Source organism: Cyprinodon tularosa, unplaced genomic scaffold (genome assembly GCF_016077235.1).
Source record: "Cyprinodon tularosa strain WSP-4 unplaced genomic scaffold, ASM1607723v1 ctg376, whole genome shotgun sequence".
NCBI classification, from domain to species: domain Eukaryota; kingdom Metazoa; phylum Chordata; class Actinopteri; order Cyprinodontiformes; family Cyprinodontidae; genus Cyprinodon; species Cyprinodon tularosa.
Window position 1 is genome coordinate 229,442 of NW_024039092.1, and position 20,183 is coordinate 249,624.

The 20,183-nt window shown below is 36.9% G+C and overlaps 1 protein-coding gene and 1 pseudogene across 2 annotated transcripts in view; both read left to right on the forward strand.

The window, feature by feature from the left end:
- Window positions 1–14,262, forward strand: part of LOC119790963 (nuclear factor 7, brain-like) — a 29,263-nt gene extending 15,001 nt beyond the window's left edge. Inside the window, exons 1-2 of one of the 2 annotated variants that reach the window (XM_038296740.1) lie at window positions 12,680–12,766; window positions 12,839–14,258. In XM_038296740.1, coding sequence (XP_038152668.1) covers window positions 13,063–14,241 — 1,179 coding nt within the window. In that variant the 5' untranslated portion in view covers window positions 12,680–12,766; window positions 12,839–13,062 and the 3' untranslated portion in view covers window positions 14,242–14,258. Of the gene's footprint in view, window positions 1–12,679; window positions 12,767–12,838 lie in introns of those variants that run through there. The other variant, XM_038296739.1, reaches the window with a different exon arrangement.
- LOC119790962 lies at window positions 1,357–3,267 on the forward strand (annotated as a pseudogene).
- Window positions 14,263–20,183: the final 5,921 nt, after the last annotated feature.

Sequence of the window (20,183 nt, forward strand, 5' to 3'; positions counted from 1 at the left end):
ACATTAGAAAATCTTCACTGAAACAAAGAAAAGCAAGGTGAAAATCGAAAGGTGTTCTTTAATTTTCCCTTGCTCTCACAGTAAACTCACAGTAAACGACTCGGTCCAATGACTTCATGTTCTGATCTCTGGATCATCAAACTCATCTTGCAGGAAGTTGTTCTAAAGTGTTTTTCCTCAAGCAAATATGTGACACTGATATCAGGATGCGTTTACAGTTCACTGGACAGAAATTGATGCGAATGTTCTGATTCAACTCGATTATGAGTTTATTAATGATTCTTTCAATCAAAGCAGTCAGAAAACAGACAAGGAAACAAAACAATTCAAAGCGTTTTACATGAATAAATTATAAGAAATGGAAATGCAAAGAATTCATAAAATAAAGCCAGTTAAAGAAAAGTGGGAAAAACAAAACAAAACAAAAAAAGTATCAAGATATTTCAATTAACATAAAACGTTAAATCCAGTCTGAGACAATAAATAAACAGGTTTTTAACGTTGATTTAGATGAGTAAAGGGTTTTTGCACTTTTTCAGTTTTCTGCAAATACTAAAGTTTTGTTTAATGTGTTAATTCAAAGATCTATTGAAGTAATAATCAGATTAAAAATGAAATTAGATAGAAAATAGATATTAATTAAATAAATTTTGGTGCTCAGGTTGGTGCAAAAACAATGAAAGCGACTTTAGTTTTCCACTTACAGCTCAAATCCCAAACCAAAGCATGGACAAATCATAAAGATTTAAAGTAGGTAAGAACAGGATAAAAAAAATAGACAAATGTACAAGAATTATTATAGAGAAAAAAAAACATGAGTGGTGTGGCTTAAAATAGAGCAAATATTATATATTTATAGGTTTCTATCTTCATATATTAACTATAAGAAATAATTTGAAATTTGAGGTAAATTTCCATCTTAACTCATTAGAACATCATTTCTTTTTCAATGTGTTTCAATGTGTTATTAACCTACAAAGACAAAATGGGGTAAAAAAACCAAAAAACAAAATAGATATTTTCTCATATTGACTTTTAACGTGATTATTATTAAAAAATCCTTGTAAAATCAATGATTAATTTTCAGACAACAAAAAATATGCAAAATCCTTCCTTTAAGTATTTTGTTTCTCTATAAATATATTTGTTTATTGTAAGTAAAACGTTAAAAACTGTGTTAAAATATTGAGAAGATATTCAACTTATTCTTTAGCAATAGAAAGTTCACCATTTAGCTGTGAAAGATGCTGCAACAGCACCACCTGCTGGAGGCAATCTGACACAGCAGATAGTTTAATTTAAACTTGACTAACAGGTTAAAGAATCTGAAAGTATTTTCTGACGTTATTTACTGAGCTGAGACGCCATTACTGGGTGTTAGATCTCTAGTGGAAGACGAGAGAAATATTTGGAGGATTTTAAGGAGAAGCTGAAACTTTGGTGAGTCCTGCTGTTGAAATAATTCATTAGAAAATGGCAGAGAGAGTTTTGGAAAGTTTCCTGAGCTGCCATGTGTGTTCAGAGACTTTCAGAGATCCTGTGTCTCTGAGCTGCTACCACAGCTTCTGTTCAAGCTGCCTGAAGAAATTCTGGGAACAAACTGGAAACAAGAACTGTCCCATCTGTAAAAGAAGATCTTCTAAGGAGTATCCACTAGTGAATTTTGGGCTGAAGGAAGTGGCTGATACTTTTGCAGGAAGAAAGAAATCAGGATCATCTGAGACAGAAAGAGGAGAAAAGCAGCTGATGGTGGTCTGCAGTAAACACCAAGAAGACCCTAAACTGTTCTGTAAAGACGAGCAGAGAGCTGTGTGTCCTGTCTGTGAGTTTTCTCTCCACCAGAGTCACAAAGTGGTTCCTATAGAACAAGCAGTCAGTGAGCTGAAGGAGCAGCTGAAATCTGACTTAAAGTCTCTGCAGGATAAGAGGAACAAACACAAACAGGTGGAGAAAACATACAATGATGTGATTGAACACTCTAAGAAGCAGCTGTTGTCCACAGAGAGACAGATCAGAGCAGAGTTCAACAAGCTCCACCAGTTCCTGAGAGAGGAAGAGGAGTCCAGACTGGTAGCTCCGAGGGAGGAAGAGGAGCAGAAGGGGAAGACTATCAGCAGAGAGATGAAGAGGATTCAGGAGCAGATCTCCTCTCTGTCAGACAGTATCTCTGCTGTTGAAGAAGACCTGCAGAAAGACCAGTGTCGTTCCTCAGCAGTTATAAAGCCACTCAGAGCAGAGCCAGAGCCCAGAGCTCACTGTCAGATCCACAGCTGGTCTCAGGAGCTCTGATAGATGTGGCCAAACACCTGGGCAACCTGTCCTTCAGAGTCTGGGAGAAGATGAAGGACAAGGTCCACTTCAATCCTGTCATTCTGGACCCAAACACTGCTTATGGACGACTACAACTGTCTGATGATCTGACCAGTGTGAGATATGGAGACACAGATCAGAAGCTTCCTGATAATCCAGAGAGAAACACTAAGTACTCCAGTGTTTTTGGTTCTGAGGGCTTCAGCTCAGGGAAACACAGCTGGGAGGTGGAGGTTGGAGATCATCCTAGATGGAATATTGGTTTGATTAAAGAGTCTGTTGACAGGAAGGGGGACAGATATGCTTCACCAAAATCTGGAATCTGGTGTTTAAAGCATGATGATGGAAAATACTCTAATGGTTTTAGTCACACTCTCAAAGTGAAGAAGAGTCTTCAGAGGATCAGAGTCCAGCTGGACTATGACAGGGGAGAGGTGTCCTTCTACGACCCTGAAGACATGTCTAACATCTACACTCACAGAGACACTTTCACTGAGAAACTTTTTCCTTATTTATATGTTTTAAAAGCTGCTGATGCTAAAACATCTGACATCAAAATCACTAAATCGGAGGTTTCCTTATTATTTTCTGACAGGTTAACTTTAAAGTCATGAAAGTTATTTGGAAAATTTCTTTTGATTTTTCTTCTATGCCTGAAAATGATTGTTAAAATGTAAATTAGAATTTAAATGGCTTGTTTTGCAAACCAAAATGTAATGTTTGTTTTTTAGCAACCTTTGAGCAATAGTATCATTTAGTTTTTATTTATTTTGTTAAGTCCTTATTACTTTTTAATTATATATTTAGCCAATGTATTTTCAATAATTTCAGTTCAGTTTAAAGTTTGTCACAATATACTTTTCTACTGAATAAATTCCCAGAAAACAGAAAATCTAATATCTAGTATTGAAATACTTTTTTAGTACTAATATCAAGAAAAAAGGCTATTGATTTATTTAAAAAAATTGTTCATGTCGTACAAAGTTGTCTGAATTGTCCAGAACACATTTTAGTTTCTGCTGAATTAAGGGGATAAAGATAAATACTTTTTTGTTATATTATTGATCTTAGAAACTCTCTACGGTAAATCAGGTTTAATTTCATTTTTAATTCTTCTATTGAATTGAAAAAACAAGTTCAATTGAACTTGAGTTCAATCACATCACTAAAAACTTTGGAAGCTGCACAGATATAAAACTGATTAAGATAATATGAGTTTAATGAAGATGAAAATAGATGCTATAATATACAACATTGATCATCACATGGGTCCGTTTATGTTGGTAAAGTCAGAATTAATTAAAAAATCAACCCTGAAGATGAAAATGTTGAATCTCTGATTGTAGATGCTCCAATCAGCTGTTCAACATTGAAGTAAAACAACAGAACTGCTGTTTTCTCTTTGGAAATAATCCAAAATGAAGCAGAATAATGGCTTCAAACTATTCAAACTGACAGGTCCTAATAAATAGGACTGATTATTATGAACATCTATGTTTCAAATATCTGCATATCTCCATAGAGACAGGTGATTAATAGAGCATAGAGGTGAGGAACCGTCTCAGTTTGACTTGTTTCCAGACAGCAGTTCTCACATCTGTATCATGTCTTGGACTCTGCTGTCTGTACAGTTCTACTCTGAATGTGATTGGATGGAGACACAGATTTGATCAGTCACTTCATTTTAGACTCTGATTATTCTGTTTGTTTCTTGTTGAATTCAAACTTAGCAGGTATGGTAGGACAGCTGAAAATGGCTGCCATACTATACCTCTGAGTGAGTTGCTGGTCTGAATCTACCAAACATCACATTGATCCAGTCACACCTTTATCACATTATGCACTCTCTGTAACAAAGTGAAATTGATCTCAATTTTTTCTTCATATTTTGTTAAACACATCAGAGTTAAACCAGGAATCTGATCTAGGAAACACCCAGACTGCAAGGCGTGATAGGCCTTGACTGAAAAGTGGATTCATTTAACATCTGCTGGTTCATCCTAGTAAGATGCCTCCTATAAAGTTGCAGCTTGTGAAAATTCGTTCTTTGTTTCTACTTCCTTCTCACACAGATGTTGGAAATAATAAAAATAGATATTTAAAGATATGCTGACTCAGCAGCAGGAGAACTTCTTCTGTATTGTGATTTAAAGAACTACAAGGCCTGGAGTTCACACAGGAGGAAATGGAGGAGATGAAGTCAACACACACTAAATCTGAAGCTAAATAAAACATTGGGAAAAGAAACTGGTTTCAAACAGGAAGTGGAGGACATGTGCTCATAAAACTGGAACATACCGAGAATAAGCTCAGGAGGAAGAACATTATCATTGATGGCATCATAGATAAAATACCACGACATTTTTTGACTGTTTAAAAATATCTTGTCAAAACCCACATTTTCTCTTTGGCTTTTAACACCCAGCAAGACTGTGGATTTTATTTTATTGTTGTATGTTTTTATGTTTTATTCCTTTTATTTTTTACCCAATTTTATTGATTTGATTGTGTTAATGTTATTTTTACTGATGTTGTTTTGTTTAATGTTTTATTTTATAATTTTTATTTTTTTTTTCTGTACAGCACTTTAGTCATCTGCTGTTGTATTTAAGTGCTTAACAAATAAAATTTGATGATGTGAGTACATGTACCACATGTTTGATGGGATTAAATATTTAAGACTGAAACTGTCTAATCATCCATAAAAACAAGGTAAACCGTCACGCTGAAGTTGCACACATGATTAGTGGAGATAATTTTACTCCAAGGATCTGAATGGGTGTGTAGATGTACACCAATCAGAATGGAAAGCTACAGAAACCTCCTCTATCTTAAGGAATGAAGTTTCTTTCCAACCAGACCAACTCTGATTAGAATCTGTAGTCTGACTGGTTTACATGAAGCGTTTTTGATCTGATCAGGCCTTTAGTCCAATGATTTGTGTCTACATAGGATTTCTTAGAGGCTGTGCTGCAGAGGTGAAAGGAATTGTGGCCCAAACTAAAGTTTGCCAAGGAAAGGGGAGAAAAATCCACATTTAGGTATGATTAGCTGATTATGTGGCCAAAGGAAAATCATGTCATTTGGACTTCAAGTTTTCTGAGATAGTTTGATTAGTCAATCTTTAATGAATAATTTTCTAAGTTTTAACAATATAACTGACCTTGTTTTTTTAGGCTTTGTTTAAAAGTGGTTTGATTGCAGCCCATCTTAATATTTGCAGTCTGAGGGACTCACCCTAAAACTTTTGCTGAAGAGAGAAATAGATATGGAGGTGGAGTGGCTCTTTGTATATTAGAAGATACTGTGGCTTTTTTGAGAAAGGGTCTTTTAATGAATTACTACAGGTGCAGATTTATTAGCCCTGCTCTGACTAGACAGAGTTTGTCTCCTTTACTTATGTTGATGAAAAAAACTGTGAAGGTTATGTCAGAGTCAAAACAAATTACACACTCTTTAGCAAACCTCGAGAAACAACTTGGTTTGTCGTAGGAACAAGTATGCTTTGTCTAAAACCACCCCTCACTCAGACATATTCTCAGCCTTACGGGTGACACAAACTGAGTAAAAACATTTTTCACTGGACAAATGGCATAACTTAATATATGAGACAAAAGAAATCTAAATTTTCCGACCACAAAGGCCATGTGATAAAAGAAAATAAATCTTCATTAATTCAACTGAACTTTATTGATCTTACATTAGAGAAATGTATTTCTGCATTTAATCCATCACCTTGGGGAGAAGTGGGCTGCTATTTTGTGGAGCAGTGTGGGGTTAAGGGTTTTGCTCAGGGACCAAGAGTGGCAGTCTGTGGGGATTGAACCCGGTATTTGCTACCTTCTCAGAGCACAAGTGCATTGCTCTATATCAGGTGACTTTAACATAGATAAGTTCTCCAAATATTATCCATTGTTTAAGAAGCTGATTTTTATGAGTGTTTGTCAACTATATCGGGTTCTTAATAAGTCTAAAATAATTTAATTTGGGAAAGACAGGTCTATATGCAAAGATCATATATTAAAGAATATATCTGAGCTCTTTTCACAGGTTGTATCAAAGCTGTGAGATGCAGGGATCATAACATGATTGCTTTATTGAGGAAAAAAAACTGTTGTATCTAAATCAAGGAAGAGGATTGTCTTATGGAGGTCATATAAAAGTTTTAACCACGATTTCTGAGAAGATATTTGTGGAAAAACAGGATGTAAATAATGCTTTAAAAAATCGTAAATAAATCGAAAGAAGTTGTGAATCAGCATGGCCCAGATTGTCAGGACAAACACTGCACGATAATCATCAACTGTCAAGACAGGAAAATCTATTGAAAATGGGCAACAAAATCAAAGATTCAAAAAATATTTACATTTTATAAACAAAAAAAATTTGAAATCAGTAAATGATGCTAAAAACTGTTTAAAACATTGAATTCTCTAATATGTATAAATAATAGGTATATTCCTAGGTTTGTGGAAGGGGAAGGAAGATTCATCACTAGGCCAGCAGAGGGCGCTAACTACTTTAATAATTTCTAAGATTTTCTTTTTAAATAAAGCCAGAGTTTAACATCTTAGATTAATTAAATGTGCAAATTTAGTATTTACTAAAGACTAAATTCATAAAAAAATATGACACTTAAATTAGGACATAGTGGATTAGAAAACAGTTAGAAAGATGCTCCAGGATCTCTGATATGTCTCCTGATATTAACAATCTCCATGGAAAGGTGATCAAAGCAGCTCTTCATACGTTGGTTAAACCGAAATTTCAGATTATTTATCAATTTTTAAGGAGTGAATCATTCTCAGACCTGTGAAAGCAATAGAAAATTATCCCTCTTCTTAAAGATGGAAACTTATCTTTCAGTGGCACTATATGTAGACCAATTCATCTACTTTCTCTACTGAGTAAATTACTTAAAACTAGTGGTGGGCAGAGATTTTTCTTTTGTATCTTTTAGTCTTACTGTAATCTTGGAATTAAACTAAATGAATGTAGATTAAAATCGCTCATTTGAATTCTGCCAAAGGCATTCATGATATGTATGCGCTACCTCCAGAATTTTTTGTTTGCAAAATCAAACGTAATTTCAACTTCTTATTTAAGGTTTTGTCAAAATTATAAAAACTGTTTTTGCTCATTTGTTACTGTGTTTCTGTCGTGTCCCACTTCCAATTATAGACGTCCCACTTTAACAATATAGTGTCTTCAAAAATCCGACTTTGGGGCTACAGCGTTTGATGATAATTCAAAATATGCGTTTAGAATGTCTTTTGTGATATGAAGATCCCAAGGTTTTTAGAAAATGTATCATGACCTTAGCTCTAGAAAGGTAATAGGCTGATATGCAGAGAATTACCTTCCCTCTTACACACTGATGAGAAAACATCAACTCAACATCAACTGTCCCTAATTATGCCAGACCTGCAAACCTTTTTCCATGTCCATTTGGAAAGCTTGAGTTTCATCCAGTTTTGCAGCTCTGCAGTCAGGGGTTCTTTGTCTCAGTCTCACAGCAGGGGTCCCCTCAGTCTCACACCCACGGCATGGTCTTCATCCAGTTTGGCTCTAAAAGTTCTGATACTCAAGAGAGATGTGTTGCAAAAGGTCTGTTTGCAGCAGTTCGGTTCTGAAAGGATCTGACTTATCCGTGATGGTTCTGGAGATCTGGTTCCCCTGGGGCCCACATCTCCACTGTGGGCCACAGTGGGCCCCAGCTTTGAGCGCAGGAGCAGAAGCAGGCTGGATCAGAAGAAGGAGAAAATGAGCAAAAGAGAGAGAATCCTCTGTTCTCTGTGGTTTTGTTCTGTCCTCGCAGAGGGGGGGGTGGTGGTTGGTCACACCTCTGGTGGCTTCCATGTGACTGCTTTGGCTGAAAAAGGGGGGCTGCAGAAGTCCCCCAGCTGTTATTCACCAAAGCTGCATTTCCTCCTCAGGTCATCCTATCAAGATGAAATATGGACACTGCTTCCCAATGTCCAAAAAGTATGATCATGGCATATGGCACAACAGTCCCCCTTTTGATCTTGAAATAAAAGATGCAGTTCTTTGTTTTCAGATGACAAATAGGTCCATAAAGCCATGTTATCTGGAGCGGTGATGAGTCAGGTTCCTCTTGGTAGGAAGAAAGTTCATTTAGGGTTCATATCTTCTCCAGTGTTTGTCCCTGGATGATTTGTTGCAGGTCTGGCAGAAGCTGACCCTATCCTATCATAAAACAGTTCATTTTGTCCACAGGTTTTGCGTGTGGTTGAAGCAGGTCTGGCAGGAAAGTCTGACCCTGATACACAAAAATATATATTCCAAATAAAATTTCCTAACACCTTCACGATGCTGTTGTTCAACCTTCATTATTTCTCAAGTTGTGAAACAAAAGAAAGAAAGGATAAAACAGGTTAAAGTATGTTAGAACTTATCAGCAACTATCATACTCTTGGATATGATAAGTTTTACCATTAGCCTGGAATTTTGGTACTTTGTAATTGGTCAGAGAAGCCATTAGCTCTATAAGAACTGTTTTACAGATCAGTTCTAAGTTTTCTTTTGTGGTTGTTTCTGTAGCTTGTTGATGTCCCCCTTTACCAGTGTTAACCTTTGGTTTTGCATTGTGATGTGAAGGTTTATGACAATTATCTGGGGGTTCTGGTTTTCGTTCTCTCAAGTCATTAATTCCTTCATCTTGGTGAACCACTGGGGAACTAATTCTGTGTCTGTTTCTGGTCCTGTTCTTTGTTAGAAGGTTAAATACTCTAAGCTTGCTTTGAAATCTATCTGATTTGAGACCTATTTCCCCAACAAGCTGAGCATATCTGCGAGTTTCCTGCATAGAAAGGTTCTCAATTCTGCAATGCATTGCTACATCATATCGTACACTTTTTTGTAGATTTTGGATGAACAATGCTTTAAATGTGTGATCTTCTTCGTCAATATCTGGAGAACTGCAGCCCTCAAAATAAACCTGTCTCAAGCGAAAGTAATATTCTCTGGGTGTTTCATGTTCTCCTTGGAGAACTAGAGATGCCTCAAGCGTTGCTAACGCCGGATCTCTGTAACCAGAATATTCTTCTCTTAAGGTTTGACAAAGAGCTGAATAATTTTCTCTGATTTTTGGAGGAAGAGATTTTATGAAAACATGGATACTTCTAGCTGTTGTTTTCCAAATCAGCTTCAATTTCTCACAAGAAGAAGGAAATGGCAAGTCTTTTAGACAGTGCTCAACTTCTTGCAGACAATCCATTATGTTGGAGTGTTGATTTTCTGGGTCAAAAATATCAATATCTTTGGTCAAGGATTCAATTTGTTGAATTCTATGGTCACTCGGTGGACCTGGCCCATCCGGAAGTTGGTTATGCTCATTAAGAGGTGGGGGGTTTTGAGCTAACCTTTGATGACACAAGGTAGACTGGTTCTCCTCAGAGTTTTTCAAGCTGTGAACTTTGGCACTTGATGCTCGGTCAACGGAGTGTGAGACAGAGATTGGGTTGCACAGCTGTCCTTTGCAAAATTTTAACCCCTTGAGTTTACCAAGTGATCTACTTGTTTCTCTCTGTCTGCAACACTACTTTGAGCATATTGAGAGCTATTTTGTGTTAACTAAGAATTTAGAGACTTTTTGTCTGTTTGAGGAACTGTTCTCCTTTCGACGGGTTTCACCTCCTGCTGATTCAAAGTCTGCTTGCTTTGATTATTGCATAGGAGTGTCACCGTTTGTTCTGAGGCATGGTCAGTCTGGCCATGTTGGTCTTTGATCGTGTCAGGTCCTGACGATAAAATGTTTGCAGCACTTACTCTGTGGAGGATCATTTGATACTTGGCTTCTAACTCAAAGTACTGTTTAGCTTTTACTTGGAATTTAAGCTGATACAGCAGTGTGAGCTCACAGAGTACATCTGTTATCAGAAAGTTTTCATTTGGGTTTTGAATTAAGTTAATTAATTCTTGAATCTTTTCTTCACATAGACTGAGGTTAAAAATGTTTAGGTTATCCAGCTTATCTGGAGATAAGTGGATAAGCTTTGCAACAATTTGTTACTGTTTCTCTATGCCTATGGAGTCAATGGCGTGCCCAAAATTGAGGATGCTTGGATCCATTTTCAGCTGATGGCACAAAAACACAAGTTATGAAGAAATTTCAAAAGAACACAATCTAGTCAGTACCCACTATACTTGTATATTTACGTATACATATTGTAAGGACTTATTTTTATGTGTGTAGAAACGGGTCACAGGTTATCTTTAAACCTGTGATATCAAAGAAACACTTTTCTTTCAGTATTAGAAATGCTACATCATATTTAGGATTTACCAGCTATTTTAGCGCATGCTTTACCTGTCTCTGAGGATTTATAAACAGTTTGGCGTAAAGCTTACCTTTTAAGGACTTACACACAATTTAGCTTATGCTTCACCCTTTTCTGTGATATCAAAGAAACACTTTTCTTTCAGTGTTAAAAATGCTACACCTTGTTTTAGGATTTAGTAGCTATTTTAGAACAACGCTATAGGGATTATAGGGATGTAAGTAAAGATGAAGTTTATTTCTATGGTACCCTAAAGAGATGTCACAAAGTGCTTCACTAAAAAGCTAATCTAACAAGATACATGACAATGTAAGATACAGGAAACTGAACATAATGAATCAAAGTCTGACTAAATGCTAAATGTGAGTTTAAACTCCATAGAAATAGAAGCAGGGCTTTTAAAGTCTGGATGTAGCATCTTGGATAGATGGGTTTTCTCAGGTCCTGAAGCGGGTCAAGGGAACCACTAGAAGGTTCTGATTAGATGAGCTCAGACTAAAGGAGGATGAATATGGTTGAATCCAATCAGCAACACAGGAAGAAGTCTGTTCGTGTAAAGCTCTGAAGGTTAAGGCTGATATTTTAGAAATGAGATCTAAATCTGATGGCAGCCAGTAGAACGACTTTAAAACAGGTTCTATGAGTTCCTGTGTTTCAGCGAGTCAGTCGTCCTGCAGCAGAGTTTTGGACGACCTGAAGAAGAGCCAGACCTCCTAGAGAAGAAATTAGGCTGTTACAATAGTCCACTCCTGTAGAGACAAAAAATGAATCAACTGAAGTTTTTTAAATGTTCCCCAAATAGAAAAGGCAGTTTCTAACTATTTTAAATTAAGCTCCAGGGAGGAAGCTTAATCAAAATGCAAACACTACATTTCTGAGGCTACGCTGAGTACTAAATCTTCCTGCTGCAGTTTTACTGTGTGGTCCAATAATCAAAGCTTCATTGTCTTAGTTTATCTGGAAGTAGCTGTTAATCAACCATTTCTTCATGTTTGTCAATCTGTTAATTAGCTTCAAAAAGCCTTAAAAGGTGATATTCAAGGATCATTCCTAAAAATGATTGTTGTTCTTCATATATAAATATTGGGTAAAATAACCCTTCTGATGCTGATCAGAAGAAATCTCCCCTGAGATCAATTATTTCTCTCAATCTGATCAGCAAACCAAGCATAGAATCAGACACTGATGTTCCACCAAATTTCATCAGTTAGAAAGTCATTTCTACACAGCAGTAACTGCTCTATTAGGGCGAAGACATGAGAAGAAAGAGCTGTGAACAATCAGGATGGAAGAGTTTAAAGATGAAGCTGGTGTTTTGAGACAAAGAAAGACTTCAGATTAAAGACAAGAGGAGACAGACCTCCTGTTGATCCCTCTCCTCTTTTTCTTCTTCTCTTCTCTCTGTTGATGACAGCTGAGCTTCTTCCTGAATCTTCTGGTTCTGCTGCAGCCAGGAGCTTTCAGGTATATTTGGACCTCTAACCCAGATGATGGTTCATGTGAAAAATCAGATTATTTTATACCAAAGCTTCTACAGAAATCTCAACATTAGAAACAAATATCCAGAAAGGTGTGGTGAAAATGAAAAGATTTTTTTTTCTCTCTCTCTCTTGTTTCTCACAGTAAACTGAACGACTCGGTCCAATGACTTCATGTTCTAATCTCTGGATCATCAAACTCAACCTGAAAGAAGTTGTTCTGTTCAATATGACAAAGTCCACAAACCAGCTGTGGTTCTAAACTGGTTTTCCTCCTGGATCAACAGCAAATATGTGAAACTGAGATCAGGATTTAGCAATTTCAACACTATAATAATATATAATAATTAAACACAATAAAAAGGTTTTTAATGTTGATGTAGAGGATTTCAGGGTTTAAGTTGAAACATTAAAAAGTGTGTTAAAATAGTAAGAAGATATTCAACTAATTCTTGAAAGTTCACCATTTAGCTGTGAAAGATGCTGCAACAGCACCACCCGCTGGAGGCAATCTGACACAGCAGATGGTTTAATTTAAAACTTGACTAACAGGTTAAAGAATCTGAAAGTATTTTCTGACGTTATTGAACTGAGCTGAGACGCCATTACTGGGTGTTAGATCTCTGCTGGAAGACGAGAGAAATATTTGGAGGATTTTAAGGAGAAGCTGAAACTTTGGTGAGTCCTGCTGTTGAAATAATTCATTAGAAAATGGCAGAGAAAGTTTCCTGAGCTGCCATGTGTGTTCAGAGACTTTCAGAGATCCTGTGTCTCTGAGCTGCTACCACAGCTTCTGTTCAAGCTGCCTGAAGAAATTTTGGGAACAAACTGGAAACAAGAACTGTCCCATCTGTAAAAGAAGATCTTCTAAGGAACATCTGCCAGTGAATTTTGGGCTGAAGGAAGTGGCTGATACTTTTGCTGGAAGACAGAAATCTGGATCATCTGAGACAGAAAGAGGAGAAAAGCAGCTGATGGTGGTCTGCAGTAAACACCAAGAAGACCCTAAACTGTTCTGTAAAGACGAGCAGAGAGCTGTGTGTCCTGTCTGTGAGTTTTCTCTCCACCAGAGTCACAAAGTGGTTCCTATAGAACAAGCAGTCAGTGAGCTGAAGGAGCAGCTGAAATCTGACTTAAAGTTTCTACAGCACAAGAGGAACAAACACCAACAGGTGGAGAAAACATACAATGATGTGATTGAACACTCTAAGAAGCAGCTGTTGTCCACAGAGAGACAGATCAGAGCAGAGTTCAACAAGCTCCACCAGTTCCTGAGAGAGGAAGAGGAGTCCAGACTGGCAGCTCTGAGGGAGGAAGAGGAGCAGAAGGGGAAGACTATCAGCAGAGAGATGAAGAGGATTCAGGAGCAGATCTCCTCTCTGTCAGACAGTATCTCTGCTGTTGAAGAAGACCTGCAGAAAGACCAGGTGTCGTTCCTCAGCAGTTATAAAGCCACTCAGAGCAGAGCCAGAGCCCAGAGCTCACTGTCAGATCCACAGCTGGTCTCAGGAGCTCTGATAGATGTGGCCAAACACCTGGGCAACCTGTCCTTCAGAGTCTGGGAGAAGATGAAGGACAAGGTCCACTTCAGTCCTGTCATTCTGGACCCAAACACTGCTTATGGATGGTTGTATCTGTCTGATGATCTGACCACTGTGAGAAAAGGAGACACAGAGCAGCAGCTTCCTGATAATCCAGAGAGAAACACTAAGTACTCCAGTGTTTTTGGTTCTGAGGGCTTCAGCTCAGGGAAACACAGCTGGGAGGTGGAGGTTGGAGATCATCCTAGATGGAATATTGGTTTCATTAAAGAGTCTGTTGACAGGAAAGGGGAGAGATATGCTTCACCAAAATCTGGAATCTGGTGTTTAAAGCATGATGATGGAAAATACTCTAATGGTTTTAGTCAGTTTCTCAAAGTGAAGAAGAGTCTCCAGAGGATCAGAGTCCAGCTGGACTATGACAGGGGGGAGGTGTCCTTCTATGACCCTGAAGACATGTCTAACATCTACACTCACAGAGACACTTTCACTGAGAAACTTTTTCCTTATTTCTATGTTTTAAAAGCTGGTGATGCTAAAACATCTGACATCAAAATCAGTAAATCGGAAGTTTCTTTATTATTTTCTGACAGGTTAACTTTAAAGTCATGAAATTTATTTGATTTTTCTTCTATGCCCTAAAATGATTGTTAAATGTAAATTAGAATTTAAATGGCTTGTATTGCAAACCAAAATGTAATGTTTTTTTTTTTTTTTTTTTTGCAATGTTTGAGCAATAGTATCATTTAGTCCTTTATGCCTTTTTAACTATATATTTAGCCAATGTATTTTCAATAATTTCAGTTCAGTTTAAAGTTTGTCACAATATACTTTTCTACTGAATAATTTCCCAGAAAACAGAAATCTAGCATTGAAATACTTTTTTGCTACTAATATCAAGAAAACAAGCCATTGATTTAATTTAAAAATATTTCGTGTCATACAGAGTTTTGTGAATTGTCCAGAACACATCTTAGTTTCTGCTGAATTAAGGGAATAAAAATAAATACTTTGTTGTTATATTATTGATCTTAGAAACTCTCTACAGTAAATCAGGTTTAATTTCATTTTTAATTCTTCTATTGAATTAAAAACAAGTTCTATTGAACTTGAGTTCAATCACATCACTGAAAACTTTGGAAGCTGCACAGATATAAAACTGATTAAGATAATATGAGTTTAATGAAGATGAAAATAGATGCTATAATCCAAAATCACATGGATATGTTTATGTTGGTAAAGTCAGAATTAATTAAAAAAATCAACCCTGAAGATGAAAATGTTGAATCTCTGATTGTAGATGCTCCAATCAGCTGTTCAACATTAAAGTAAAGCAATAGAACTGCTGTTTTCTCTTTGGAAATTATTTAAAATGAAGCAGAAAAATGAATTCAAACTATTCAAACTGACAGGTCCTAATAAATAAGACTGATTATTATGAACATCTATGTTTCAAATATCTGCATATCTCCATAGAGACAGGTGATTAATAGAGCATAGAGGTGAGGAACCATCTCAGTTTGACTTGTTTCCAGACAGCAGTTCTCACATCTGTATCATGTCTTGGACTCTGCTGTCTGTACAGTTCTACTCTGAATGTGATTGGATGGAGACACAGATTTGATCAGTCACTTCGTTTTAGACTCTGATTATTCTGTTTGTTTCTTGTTGAATTCAAACTTAGCAGGTATGGTAGGACAGCTGAAAATGGCTGCCATACTATACCTCTGAGTGAGTTGCTGGTCTGAATCTACCAAACATCACATTGATCCAGTCACACCTTTATCACATTATACACTCTCTGTAACAAAGTGATATTGGTCTCTATATTGTTAAACACATCAGAGCCAAACCAGGAATCTGATCTAGGAAACACCCAGACTGCAAGGCGTGATAGGCCTCGACTGAAAAGTGGATTCATTTAACATCTGCTGGTTCATCCTAGTAAGATGCCTCCTATAAAGCTGCAGCTTGTGAAAATGACTCCTTTGTCTCCACTTCCTTCCTCACACAGATGTTGGAAATGATAAAAATAGATATTTAAAGATATGCTGACTCAGCAGCAGGAGAACTTCATATGTATTGTGATTTAAAGAAGTACAAGGCCTAGAGTTCACACAGGAGGAAATGGAGCAGATGAATTCAACACACACTAAATCTGAAGCTAAATAAAACATTGGGAGAAGAAACTGGTTTCAAACAGGAAGTGGAGGACATGTGCTCATAAAACTGGAACATACCGAGAATAAGCTCAGGAGGAAGAACATTATCATTGATGGCATCATAGATAAAATACCATGACATTTTTTGACTGTTTAAAAATCTCTTGTCAAAACCCACATTTTCTCTTTGGCTTTTAACACCTAGCAAGACTGTGGGCTTTATTTTATTGTTGTATGTTTTTATGTTTTATTTCTTTTATTTTTTACCCAATTTTACTGATTTGATTGTGTTGATGTTATTTTTACCCATGTTGTTTTGTTTCATGTTTTGTTATATTGTTTTTATTTTATTTCTTTCTGTACAGCACTTCAGTCATCTGCTGTTGTATTTAAGTGCTTAACAAATAAAATTTGATTGGATTGGATGGAAAAGGTGAAAGTTTATAAATTGTTTTTCAATAATCTTGGTCTCGATCCTTAAGACATTGAAATTGAGAGGGTCCAAGGATTGGGAAAGCAGGAAAGAGGAAGACCCTGAAGAGTTAAGATTAGTCTGCTATGCCTCAAAGATAAACATCAGTTTCCATCTTCAGCTAGAAAACTGAAGCTAAACTTACACATACCGATCTAAACCTATTTGATTAGAAATTCAAAATCTTTGTCTACATGGACTCTAAACAAAATGATCCGATCATGATGTGAGTACATGCACTTTCTAATTATCCATAAAAACATTGGTAAACCGTCACGCTGAAGTTGCACACATGATCAGTGGAGATAATTTTACTCCAAGGATCTGAATGGGTGTGTAGATGTACACCAATCAGAATGGAAAGCTACAGAAACCTCCTCTATCTTAAGGAATGAAGTTTCTTACCGATCAGACCAACTCTGATTAGAATCTGTAGTCTGACTGGTTTACATGAACACTTCTGATCTGATCAGGCCTTCAGTCCAAAGATTTGTGTCTAATGAGGATTTCTTAAAGTCGGTGCTTCAGAGGTGAAAGGATTTGTGGCCAAAACTAAAGGTTGCAAAGAAAAGGGAGAAAAATCTACATTTAGGTATAATGTCATGATCGGTTTAAGGTATCTGACCCACATGCAGAGAAACCACTCAGAGAACACGGGGAAAAGTTCAACAGGTTTATTTGATGTTGTGTATACAGAGGTTGGATCTGGAACTCAGTGAACTGGTGAACCGGAACTGGATAGTCTGAAGGGGAGATCACAGAGATCAGTTCAGGGACTGTAGGAAAATTGACTGCAGCTTGAATAATGCTGGAGAGGGACTTACGTTTGAGGGGGCTCTTGTCAATCCTTGAATCCAGTCTGTGTGGGATTTTCCAGAGAAGAGGGAACTTGTTGGAGAGCGAACAGGTAGACATACGTTGGACCCAGAGGAGTAATGGAGTGGATTGTCACTTTCCGATGGGAACTTGAACGGATCACATGGAGGTTTTCCCCTGCTCAGTGTATTCTCAGTTGTTCCTTTCAGGGGGAGAAGGTCCAGGGGGAGAAGGTCCAGGTATCCAGTTTTCTCAGGGAGGCTTCCTGCCGAAGAGCAAAGAAAAAAAACACATAAGACTCAGAGAAACAAAGCTAGGTTAGACTCAGCTCATGTCAGCTTGGCTAGAGTACCCAAAACTGGCAAACACTCTGGCGTCGAGGTAGTAACAGCTCACAGCTCAAATACTCCTCCAGTAATGAACCAACGAGCCGCAGGTGTGCAGGGAGGCCCAATGAGGACAGTGCACCACCTGGTGGTGGAGAGAGAAGAAACAAACAAACAACCCACACAAAACTGGATTCCTAACATTACCCCCTGTCAACGACCGCCACCTGGCGGACCTGCAGAGCCGAAGTGCTGGGATGGACGAAACAACCCACACAAACTGGATTCCTAACTGATTTGCTGATTATGTGGTCAGATGAAAATCATGTAATTTGGTCTTCCGTTTTTCTGACATAGCTTGATTAGTCAATCTTTAATGAATAATTTTATTAAGTTTTAACAATAGAACTGGCTTTGTTTTTTAGGTTTTCTGAAAGTGGTTTGATTTTAGCCCATTAAAATGTTTGCAGTCTTAGGGACTCATCCTAAAACTTGTGTTGAAGAGAGAAATAGAGGTGGAGTGACTCTATATATAAGAAGATACTGTTAGTTTTTTTGAGAAAGGATCTTTTAATGAATTACTACAGGTACAGATTTAAACCCAGTAGAATAAGCCTTCATTATTTGGCTGTTGCTATAGTTAGTTAAGTTCCAATGTTGGCTTTTGATTGACCTATGTGATGTTCAAAGGACATGAAAGAAAATAAATCTTTGTATTAATTTGATTGAATTTGATTGATCTCACATTGGAGAAATGTATTTCTGCATTTAACCCATCCCCTTGGAGAGCAGTGGGCTGCCATTTTGCAGCGCCCAGTGATCAGTGTGAGGTTAAGGTTCCTCAGGGACCCCGAGTAGCAGTCTTTGGGGATTGAACTGGATATTTGCAACCTTCTCAGAGCACAAGCACACTGCTCTATATTAGATGACTTTAATATAGATTAGATCTCCAAATATTGTCCATTGTTTAAGAAGCTGCTTTTTATAACTAGTGTTTGTCATCAATATTGGGTTCTTAGTCGAAAAGAATTTAATTTGGGAAAGACAGGTCTACATGCAAAGATCTTATATTCAAGAATATTCCTGAGCTCTTTTCACAGATTGCATCAAAGCTGTGAGCTGCAGTGAACATAACATGATTGCCTTATCGAGGAAAAAACTATATTATCTAAATCAAGGAAGAGGATTATCTTAAGAAAGTCATATAAAAGGTTTAATCTTGACTTATGAGAAGATGTTTGTGAAAAACAGGATGTTAAGAATGCTTTAGAAATATTTATGAATAAATTCATAAATAAGTTGTGAACAATCATGGCCCAATTTGTCAGGACAAACACTGCATCATAATCAGGGAACTGTGAAGACAGGAAAATCTATTGAAACATATTCTTAAGGTTTTAAGAATATGTTCATTTTATAGACAAAAAAATTGCGCATTGGCAAATGATGCTAAAAACTGTGGAAAACATTGAATGCTCTAATGTGTATAAATAATAAATCTATTCCCAGGTTTGTGGAATGGGAAGGGAGATTCATCACTAGGCCAGCAGAGGGTGCTAACTACTTTAATAATTTCTAATATTTTATTTTTAAATAAAGCCAATGGGTTAACATCTTAGATTAATTAAATAAGCAAATTTTGTAAAATCCTAAAGGCTAAATGCATGGAAAAACATTCCACTTAAAATAGGAGATAGTTTTTTTCAAAAATTGTTAGAAAGATGCTCCAGGATCTCTGATATGTCTCCTGCTATTAAAAATCTCATTGGAAAGGTGATTTAAGCAGCTGCCTATATGTTGGGTAAACCAAAATGTCATATTTTCTATTAATCTTTAAGGAGTGAATTATTTCCAGACCTGTAAAAACAATAGACAATTATTCCTCTTCTTAAATATGGACACTTACCTTTCACTGACATTAAATGTAGACCAGTTCATTTACTTTCTCTTCTCACTTTTTTTAGATTAATTTCACTGTTATCTTGGAATTAATCTAAATTAATCTAGGTTAAAATTGCTAATTTAACTTCCACAAAAGGCATTCATGATGTGTGTGCTACCTCCAGAATTTAAAATAACGGCTTTACTTTTTTGGTTTGCAAAATCATACGAAATTGTGTCTTCTTGCTTAAGATTTTGACAAATTTATAAATTCTTTTCTTACTCATTTGTTACTGTGTTTTTGCTGCATAAAATAGAGTGTCCCACTTCCAATTATAGACGTCCTACGTTAACAATATAGTGTGTACAAAAATCTGACTTTGGGGCAAAAAACAGCGTTTTCTGATAAAAAATCGGTGTTTAGAAATTCTCTTATGATGTGAAGATTCCAAGGTTTTTAAAAATGTATCTTGACTCTAGCTCTAGAAAACTCTCGCACATTGATGAGAAAACGGATTGAAATATAAAGAAAAAGGGAACTTTTAAACATATTTTTAAGGTTTTCGTATCTCTTATGCATGGATGCCCTTTTTTTTCTTTTTAGATTAACACTAGCGTTCAAGTAAGTAATTGATTGTGATCTGACCCATTTTCCGCCTCTGGATATTCCTGTTTTTGTCTTGTCCCTGTCTGCTCTGTCAGTTTAGTTCTTAAACTGATTTCCTGGATTCTGCTGGTTACCAAACTTGAAGTGTGTTACTGACCTCGGCTTGGATTCTCCTTCGGTACCTCTTCGGCTTTCTGATCTCCTGGTCTGTCAACGTGGTTTAGATTGTACTTCGGCTCTGGATATCCCCTCAGGAACGCTGGTGCCTCCTCGGTGTCAGCTGAAGGCCG